We start from the raw sequence: 9,890 nt of genomic DNA, 5'->3' as shown, positions 1-9,890 counted from the left end.
ATTTTATTTTCATATTTTATTTGAAGTTATTATGTCAGAAACACCACATACTATCATTAAAATAAAATCAAAATTTAATTCATCATTCATCTAATACCAATGATATATTTAGTAATAAATTCATCATCCAATATTATAATGATTTGTGTTGGTTGTTATTTAATAAGAATGGTATGATTGAATATTGAAGAATGTTATTTGTTTCAAATGGTTATTGTTTATTATGATGAAATATTATTTATTAATGATCGTTTAAAATTGAATATGAAATATTTAACAATTAAATTGATTCTACTGATGATTGTTAATATTAATAAAGATGAAACACAATCATAATGATATTGATGTATTCTTCTTAAAATAACAATGTAAACAATAACCAATTTCAATAATCATTAATTTTAAATTAAAATACAAATAACAAATTAAATAAAACATTTCAATTGAAAATAATTGAAAACACTTTAATTCATTAGAAATAAAGAATAAAATAAATTAATTTCAATTATTAATATAATGAAATACAAATTATTAATTAAATCATATTTGATTAAATTTCATTCTTTCTTATTATTTAATAAAATAACACAATAAATGTAAATATTTCAAATTAAATAAAACAAGAATGAAATATGAATATTTTTATATTCACCATTTCATTCATTGATAGATGAAATGTTCATATTCATTTATTGATTTTATTTTATATTCTTTTTTATTTTTATATTTCAAATAAATAATAATGAATAAAAATCATTTCATTTCAATTACAATAATTCGTTGTGGTGTGAAATATTCTGGATGATGTTTTCCACAAAGTGCATCTTCAATTCCTTTATATTCAAATGAAGATTGAATACAAGATGATATTATTTTATAATTTTTTTTATGAACACAAATATCACCAACTCCATCTCCAAATTTAAAAAAACGACCACTTGAATGATTAAATAAATAAAATGCATATCGTGGTTGTTTAATATCAAATTTCTTCATTCTTTTTATTCTTCTTTTTGATTCTATTGAAAATAAAAATGATTTAGGATCATTTATATAATCTTCAACTTTATCAATTTTCTCATTAATATATCCTCCAAATTTATTTCTATCTGAATCTTCAATAATAATTATTATATGTTCTTTATTTATTATTCTTTTATTAAATACTGATGTATCTTTATTCCAATTATCAATATCTGAATCAAATAATATATTAGATACTTTTCTATTTGCCTCTTCTAGTCGTTGAATTTCTTCAATTATATTCATTCCTTTCATTATTCTTAATCTTTCTCCTTCTTGTCTCATTCTTTCTTCTACTTTTATCTTCTTTTCTTCTTCTTTTCTCTTCTTCCTCTCAAAATAATCACTGTAATATGTTTCCCATTCTTTTTTTCTTTTTGTTAAATTCTTGTTTGATTTTATCACTTTCTTTTGGTGTTCTGAATAGTTTATCTTTCATTATCATTTCTTCAATTGAAATGATTTTATCTATTATTTCATTCCTTGTTTTACTTAGTATTTCTTCATCACAATTATATTCTTCTATTATTTTCTTCATTTGATTCTTTATTATTTCTATTGTTTTAATTGTTTCTTGACTTTTTTTCTATTACTAGTTTTCTTCTTCTAATTATTTCATCAATCCTATCAAATATTCCTTCTCCTCTTTTAATTGTTTCTGAATATGTTTCATTATCTTGTTTCTCAAATATTTCATTTTTAATACTTCCTATATAATAATGATAATGTTTAGTAGTATCATCAATGGATTGTTGAATATTTGGAAGTGTTTCTATTTCTTCTTTAAAGAAATGAGTGTTCTTGTTTATTAACTCATCCATTTTAATTTAATTAATATCAGATCAAAATCAGATTCATAAATAATTAAATACACGCTTATAATACTCATTTTATTTATTATTTTATTTATAAAAGTCAGTGAACTCAAAGAGGATTAGATTAATAAAAGAATGAAAAGTCAAAATTTCATCAGAAAAGAGGTCAAGAATCTTGTAATCAAAAACATAAAGGGTGTCACAGAATATTGTTTTGTTACAATAACAAAAGTACACTCTAGAACTGGTAGAGAACAATAAATAAATGTGATAAGTATCCGTTGAGCAATGAATAATAAAAACCAATTCTATTAATACTTAATTAATTGATTTCGTTTTCTTATAAAATAAATTGTATCTTATTTTTATTTTTTTATTAATAGAATATTATCTTTTTATATTTAGTTGTTTATTTGATATTTTGAATGATAACAAAATAGTACATTTTCATTAAATTTATTATTATTTATTTTTATTCTTATATTCATGAATCCATCAACCAAACAAAAACTTCTTATTCTAAAGAGACATTTAATAAATTATGGTTTTATCATCCAATTATAATATATTTAGTTTAAATGAAATATATTTATTCATTGATAAGTTATTTAAATATTCTGATGAATGTTCAGTAAATATGTTTATTTAAAAAGATGAATGAATAAATATAGTATACGATGAATTGATTAATTGTTGATTCAACTATCATCAATATTTAATATAACACATTAAAATATATTGAATATTATTAAAAGAGAATAAGTTAAATAAAACATTATAAAGAAAAATAAATAAAAAAACATGATTTTGATTTAATGAATTTAATAAATGAGTGTTAATTCTAAAATTATCAATTATTTCATTAATAATAAATGAATATTAAATATAATGAAATTAATAATAATATTATTATTTTATCATCAATTTGTAATGATATTCAATATAAATTATTATTTAACGTTAATGAAATATGTTTCAATGAATATAATGATAAGAATTTAATAAATGTATAAATATATATCTGAATGTATAGAAGTTATAAAACAATGAATATCAATATCATCAAAACATTAGATGATTTGTATTGATATTTATAGTTATTTTATTTATTATGAATTTGTAATAAATTATAAAACATTTAATAGTTCAATTATATTAGAATATCATAGTTTATTAATATATTACATTTCCAAATGAACAATAATCAAAATAACGAATATATTTTATGAAAAGATATTAAATAAAAACATTCAATACTTTATTAATAAATATATTAATTGTATTATGATAATAATCAATAACAGTAATAATAATAAATAATAATAAATGATATATTGATATTTCATATTTATTATAATTATTTATCATAATATCATTATTTATTATTATATCACACATCCTATTGTTCAATAACTTGATTTAGTATTAATTAATCAATTAAAAAAAAAATAAAATAGAATGAATAATATTAATTTAATTAATGAAATATAATTTCATCAATTATTTCAAAATGTAAATCATCATAATTATGAAATAAATCAAATATATTAAATATCATTGAAATGACGATATATAATTTAATTAATACAATTATCAAATCATTTGTTACATCTCATTTCAATAACTAATGAACAAAAAGAAAACATAGATAATCTATAACTAATAATATGAAAAACATAATGAAACCAGTAGATTTAAATACTATTTAATATCAATTAATTGATAAGAAAGTGATTGTTAAATTAAAATATACAATAAGATTAATTAATAAAGATAAAGGAAATATTAACATTTCATATTTTCATCAATTAAAACAACATGAACAACAAAACAATTTACTTTACATTCATAAAATAAATTAAATGAAATTGTATTTGATTAATAAATAATGTATAATACACACCATCAAACAAATATAAAAAAAATAAAAGAATAAGAAATATAAGTTAAATTATTTCTTTGGAGGAATACCAGGGGCTTGAGAATGATAAGGTTGAGGTGGGTATTGAGCAGGAGGATATTGGGGATAACCTTGTAAGGGGTATTGAGCAGGGGGATATGGTTGTTGTGGTTGAGGATAGCCTTGTGGTGGAAGGTATTGACCAGATTGCGTTGGAGGATAAAGTTGTTGAGGAGGAGGATATTGACCTGGTTGAGGATAAGAAGGGATGTGTTGAGGATAAGGATAAGACTGTTGAGGATAACCATGTGGTGGAAGGTATTGATATTGCTGAGGATAAGGTTGTTGAGGATAACCTTGAAACTGAGTAGAAGGGATAGGTAAACCAAGGAATCTTTTATAAGTAAGACTTAAAGTCTTAACACGTTTAACTTCAATAAAAAGAGAACCTTTTTTATCAATTTGAAGTTTGAATTTTTTCCATTGATTATTAAATAAAGGTTCAATTTTCCATTTAGCGTCACCTAAATGATCATCAGAAGTGAGAGTATCTTTGTCGAACAAATGAAACTTAATTTCTTCTCCCAAAGTACCTTTAATTCTAAAGCATTGGTTCCAATCTGGATTAACAGAAGGAGCAAAAACGTAAGTTTTCTTTTCTTTCGATTGAGAAGTTTTAAATTTAACATAAGCATCACTAGTTCCACCAATATCACCAGCTTTAATTTTTTCAGCTTTATCAAAATAAATATAAAATTTCATTAAACTTTCATTAACAAAGTCATTGTCTTGAGGAATAAATTGAGGAAAAACGTTATGGTAAACACTTCTAATACACTGAATTTTACAATCAAAAGTACTTCCTTTTTTACCAGGTAAATGTTCTTCAGATTTTTCACCTTCTTTAAAGTCAGGAACAGTGAATGAAGACTTATCAATTGTTGTATTAGATAATAATCCTAATTCTTCTACTTTAATTTCAATTTTATCTCCTGGTTTACATTTAATAATAAAAGTTTCTGAAATTTTTGTAGATTTATTAAAAGTAAAAACATTTGATATTTGTTCTTTTTGGTTTGGTGGTTTAATTATAATTTTACCTGTTTGGGGATTACCATTACATTTTCCTAAATGTGTTACTCTATTAAATTCCATTCTAATAACCATTTCTGCTAATGGATTAAATGGATGTAACGTTGATACACTTATTCCTTTTTTACAATATAATGATACATATAAATATCCTCTTTTAGAAATACTTAAACAGTCATGCCAATATTCTCCTGTCATCATCTCTGGTACTTTTATTTTTGCTTCTCCTAAATTATCATCTTTTCCAATTAAGTCATGGTCGTATACTTCAAATTTTACTTCTTCATTTGGCTCAATAATACAATTAAACTTTTGGTTCCATATCGGATTTATCGTTGGTGGTGCTATTTTGGTCTTCATCTTTTTTGTTCTTCTTGTCTCAAATTTAACGTATCCGTCACTAGTCCCTCCAATGTCTCCTGCAATGATATTATTTGCAGCAAGTATTGTCAATTCAATTTCCATTGTTCTTTTTTATTTTTTAGTTTTCCTTTTTTAGTTTTCCTTTTTCTCTCTTTTTTTTTTATTCACTCTCTTTCTTTCTTTAGTTTATTGAGATTATTTTTATCTTTCGCACAACAATTTACCTTAAATAATATCTATTATTCCTGACTATAGAAAAGTTATACAAAAGCCATATTCATTACGATATTTTACTATTAGTTTTATATCTAAATTACTCTTTTTCATTTTTAAGAGATATTTTGTATAATTCATTCCTATTTTTAAATCGTTCATTTTTATACATTTATTTTTTTATTACTTCTTTTTCCTTTTTATTTCATTTTTGAACGAAAATGAATTGAAGATTGCACGTTAGAAACACTACACAAATGTTAAATGAATCAAAGCATCGAGTCTTTAAGTTCATCATCATAAGTCTATTTATGGTATGTCAATAGTTAGAAAACTCTAAATCAATATACAAGAATGAGAGTGATTATTATTTATCATGATGAAATATCAATGGTAATAAAAGAGTTTATATTTATAAAGACGATAGTATTAATTATTGTTATGGTACAAGTATATTTGATGATGAATGGGTGGAATTGATAATATAGGTATTATAAAAGAAGATCTATTTGTTGTTGTGCTAAATGAAATTAATCATCATAACATAGTGATAAGGATATAATTAATATAAAATAATAATGTAAAGAATAAAGAGTATTAATACACATTAAAACTAAAACAGATGAGATAGTTAGTTATGATGAATAATTAAGATAAAGAAGTTTGAAAAGACATTAAATCTAAATAAAAGAATGAAGAACAGAAATTTATACTTCTCAACATAATGAAAATAGAAATAATAGGAGAATAAGATGTAAACATTCTTAAAAAACAAAGATATGATTAATCACTGGTGAACTAAGAACAATATAAAATAAATGTAATAACACTTAATTAATTACTTTTTAATTTATTATTTATCCTTCTATTTTATTTATTTCTTATTCTTTTCTTTCATTTTATTATTATTTATTATTTAAACAAGAAGATGTTGATTATTTAAATATTGTTAATGAAGATGGATGTTGATGATGAATTGAATATGGATAAAAGAAGAAATGATATTATGAATGAATATAAATGATAAATATGATAAATAAAAGGTTAGTTCATCTTTCTCAACTCTCAAACATTTGAATAGCATAAATCATGGTTAACACTTGTGAATGTCCTAAAGTACTAGTCTACACTAAATACTTTTTTAATACACTCTCCTCTATTCAATATATCAGTCTTAGTACTAAACTTTCTTCTTATTTATCTGTTAAACTCTTTTTTCTTTCATTTAAATAAACATAGCATCACAAAATAAGAAAGTCAACCAAAAAGAAACAAAAAGAAAAATAAAAGAAACAATAAATAAGATGAGTACAAACAATGAAATATGAATGATAATAATAAAAATGAAATGAATAAATGAAACGAACTATAAACAATAAAAATAAAATGATAAAATGAAGAAAATATAATAAACAATCTGAAAGTAAATAAATTCATAAAATTACATAAATATTAAAATGAACAAACAATAACTAAATGATATAAATGATTTATTGTGTACGATTTATCATTTTATACAAAAATATATTTATCTTCAAGATAAGATATTAACAAATGAATAATAATTTTGTTGTAAATTATCAAACGATATAATAAAGTATGTTGTATTTTTAATTTAATATAAAATCAATATAAATAAACAATAAATAATATATAGAAATAATCATTATACTAATACAATCAAATAAGTGTATAATCTATATGATATTATCAATTATTGAATTCAAGCTTGATTTGAGTTTTATATAAAAGATTTAATATTTTATAGAATAAAATATGAACAACATAGAGTAATGATATTTTAATAAGAATATATTAGAAATAGACATCAAAAATAAAAGAATGAATTTAAAAGAAATATTTTAATCAATGAGATAATTGGTTAATAATATTTTTAATTGAACTATGATGAATTTAAGTTAATATTGATCTCTCTAGCAATCATTATTCTATTATTTATTAAGAAAAGAAATAAATGATATTCTTATTTGTTGTTCTCAGTAATAATTGAAATATGTTATAACTGAAACAAAATATGACAAGAATAACAGGTATATATAAAATTAAAACTAAGAAATTACATAATGGATATAACCAAATAATTATTGTTTGTGTATTTATTACAACAGTTTTATATCATATTTTTATTATTTAATTTGAATAAATGAAAATTTAATAAATAAAACAGTTCTAGTATGTTTATAGCTCATTATTTATTTATTTTATGAAGAGCAGTTTAAAAGAATATATTTTTCATATTTAATACATTAACAACTTTATATGCTTATTGTTTATATTATCTTAATCATTCTATTTAGCACACACCACTTTATTCATATATTTTCTTTTGACTTTATCCATATCATTATTCCTTCAATCACATTATCTTTTTCCTTTTCTTTTGAATTATACATTTTTCTGATTTAAAAGTGTTATACAACACATTATACAAGAAAATGATAACAAGTTGATAACTCAGAAATACAGGGTCTTTAATAAATATACATAATTTATGATATATATACAAAAACATTACATCAACAAACGTCATTCAAAAAGATAAAAAAAAATTCAAAAAAACAAGAAAAGAGAAACAAAAAATGTTAGTATACGAAAAAGAAGAAATGAAGTTATGAAAAGAAGAAAAATTATAAAGTTACATTTTTCTTTATAAAAAATAAACATCATCCACATTAATCTGACGTAACCTGGATACGTGTGTCACTGATTTAAATCTTCAACCTAAAATATATATTCTAAACTAAAAAGAAGAATGAACAACTTTCCAAATAACCAAACATTTAATGATATGGATGAAATCTTTCCAATCATTCAGAACATTATTAAAGAAGAATTGACTAAGAGAACAAATGAAATGATAAATAAGGTTATTGAGATTGAAGAAATGAAAATGAAATCTGAATTGGCGAGATTTGAACAAGAAGAGGGTAGAATAAAAGAAGATTTTAATAACATCAAAAAACAATTGAATGAGATACAGAGTACTATCAACCAGAGTAAAATAGAAAACATAAAGATAGAAGAATCAGAAAAAATAAGACAAGTGATAGAAAAAAAGAGAGTTGAAAAGACAGAGAAAAAGAAAGTTGAAGAGATAGAGAAAAGCCAAGAGGAAGAAAAAAGGATGTTAGAAGAAGAAATACAAAAACAGGAAGAAGAAAGAAAACAAATAGAAGAAGAAATACAAAGACAAGAAGAGGAGAGAAAAAAACAAGAAGAAGAAAAGGGCATGTTAGAAGAGGAAATACAAAAACAAGAGGAAGAGATAAAGAGATTAGAAGAAGAGATAAAGAAGCAAGTAGAAGAAAGCCAGAGAAAAGAAGAAGAAATAAAGAAACTAGCAGAAGAAAGAAAGGTATTAGAAGAAGAGGTAAAGAAACAAGAAGAAATAAAAAAAGAAGAAGAAAGACAAAGACTAGAAGAAGTAAAGAGACAACAAGAAATACTGAGACAGGAAGAAGAAAGAAAGAGGATAGAAAAAATACAAAAACAAGAAGAAGAAAAGCAGAGAAAGAAACAAGAAGAAGAAAGAAAGAGACTTGAAGAACAAATAAAGATATTTGAAGAAGAAAAGGAAAGGCAACAAGAAGAGAAAATTCAGAGCAGCCGATATAGAGGTCCCGAAAAAAAGAGTGAAAACACAAAACAGTTTAGAGAAAATGGATTAGAAAGTTCAGAGAATTTGTCAGAAATAACTGAAGATAAAAGGCAAAATAAAAAGGATGAAGTGATTACAATTGAAGAAATGAAACAAATAGAAGAATGGACAAATAGAAAAGTATCTAATATATTATTTGATTCAGACAGTGATGATTGGAGTCAAAATACATCAGTTTTCGTTCAAAGAATAATAAATAAGGAACATATAATATTTATTATTGAAGATACAAATGGAAATAAATTTGGAGGATATGTTAATGTGAAAATTGATAATGTTGATAATTGGATAAATGATCCAAATTCATTTTTATTTTCATTAAAATCAAAAAGAAGAATACAAGGAATGATGAAATTTGATATTAAAGATCAACAATACGCATTTTGTTTATGTAATCAATCAAGTGATTATTTGTTTTCATTTGGATTTGGAAATGATATTACTGTTTATAAAGAAAATAATAAAATAAACACATATTGTTATCAATATTTCTTTAATTATAAAAGAACATCAAATGCACTTTGTGGAGGATATAATTTCATACCACAACGAATTATTGTAATTGAAATGAAATAAAAATTATTTGAAATATAAAAATAAAAAAGAATATAAAATAAAATCAATAAATGAATATGAACATTTCATCTACCAATAAATAAAATGATGAATATAAAAATGGACATATTTCATTCTTCTTTTATTTCATTTGAAATATTTACAGTTATTGTGTTAATTTGTTAAATAATAAAAAGAAATAAGAATAAAAGATAAATAAAAATATAATAAAATATTTATTTTATTCTTT

At 21.9% G+C, this 9,890-nt stretch overlaps 1 protein-coding gene across 1 annotated transcript, besides 28 other annotated features; it reads right to left on the bottom strand.

Annotated features, from left to right (window-relative positions):
- The first annotated feature begins 394 nt into the window (after positions 1–394).
- Positions 395–435: a sequence feature (AT_rich).
- Positions 436–481: 46 nt separating this feature from the next.
- Positions 482–1,930: a repeat region.
- Positions 1,931–1,940: 10 nt separating this feature from the next.
- Positions 1,941–2,171: a repeat region.
- A 7-nt stretch (positions 2,172–2,178) lies between these two features.
- Positions 2,179–2,323: a sequence feature (AT_rich).
- Positions 2,324–2,394: 71 nt separating this feature from the next.
- Positions 2,395–2,455: a sequence feature (AT_rich).
- Positions 2,456–2,548: 93 nt separating this feature from the next.
- Positions 2,549–2,796: a sequence feature (AT_rich).
- Positions 2,797–2,925: 129 nt separating this feature from the next.
- Positions 2,926–3,117: a sequence feature (AT_rich).
- Positions 3,118–3,122: 5 nt separating this feature from the next.
- Positions 3,123–3,164: a microsatellite.
- A 3-nt stretch (positions 3,165–3,167) lies between these two features.
- Positions 3,168–3,229: a sequence feature (AT_rich).
- A 32-nt stretch (positions 3,230–3,261) lies between these two features.
- Positions 3,262–3,393: a sequence feature (AT_rich).
- A 182-nt stretch (positions 3,394–3,575) lies between these two features.
- Positions 3,576–3,610: a sequence feature (AT_rich).
- A 76-nt stretch (positions 3,611–3,686) lies between these two features.
- Positions 3,687–3,736: a sequence feature (AT_rich).
- A 13-nt stretch (positions 3,737–3,749) lies between these two features.
- Positions 3,750–3,795: a sequence feature (AT_rich).
- On the bottom strand, positions 3,790–5,295 carry EDI_255800 (uncharacterized protein; the record flags this gene model as incomplete). The annotated part of the gene is made up of 1 exon (XM_001740163.1): positions 3,790–5,295. One exon carries the CDS (start codon positions 5,293–5,295, stop codon positions 3,790–3,792), a length of 1,506 nt encoding a protein of 501 aa, XP_001740215.1.
- Positions 5,296–5,297: 2 nt separating this feature from the next.
- Positions 5,298–5,355: a microsatellite.
- Positions 5,356–5,481: 126 nt separating this feature from the next.
- Positions 5,482–5,619: a microsatellite.
- Positions 5,620–5,629: 10 nt separating this feature from the next.
- Positions 5,630–6,254: a repeat region.
- Position 6,255: 1 nt separating this feature from the next.
- Positions 6,256–6,324: a microsatellite.
- A 345-nt stretch (positions 6,325–6,669) lies between these two features.
- Positions 6,670–6,834: a microsatellite.
- Positions 6,743–6,895: a microsatellite.
- Positions 6,896–6,993: 98 nt separating this feature from the next.
- Positions 6,994–7,117: a microsatellite.
- Positions 7,118–7,145: 28 nt separating this feature from the next.
- Positions 7,146–7,184: a sequence feature (AT_rich).
- A 351-nt stretch (positions 7,185–7,535) lies between these two features.
- Positions 7,536–7,591: a sequence feature (AT_rich).
- A 368-nt stretch (positions 7,592–7,959) lies between these two features.
- Positions 7,960–8,054: a microsatellite.
- A 366-nt stretch (positions 8,055–8,420) lies between these two features.
- Positions 8,421–8,552: a microsatellite.
- A 4-nt stretch (positions 8,553–8,556) lies between these two features.
- Positions 8,557–8,650: a microsatellite.
- An 11-nt stretch (positions 8,651–8,661) lies between these two features.
- Positions 8,662–8,783: a microsatellite.
- Positions 8,784–8,787: 4 nt separating this feature from the next.
- Positions 8,788–8,956: a microsatellite.
- Positions 8,957–9,051: 95 nt separating this feature from the next.
- Positions 9,052–9,890: a repeat region.

The sequence above is a fragment of the Entamoeba dispar genome, genomic scaffold, assembly GCF_000209125.1.
Source record: "Entamoeba dispar SAW760 scf_1105229462765 genomic scaffold, whole genome shotgun sequence".
NCBI lineage: Eukaryota > Evosea > Mastigamoebida > Endamoebidae > Entamoeba > Entamoeba dispar.
The sequence above is the reverse complement of the archived record's forward strand: the minus strand, read 5'-3'. Positions and strand labels throughout refer to the sequence as shown.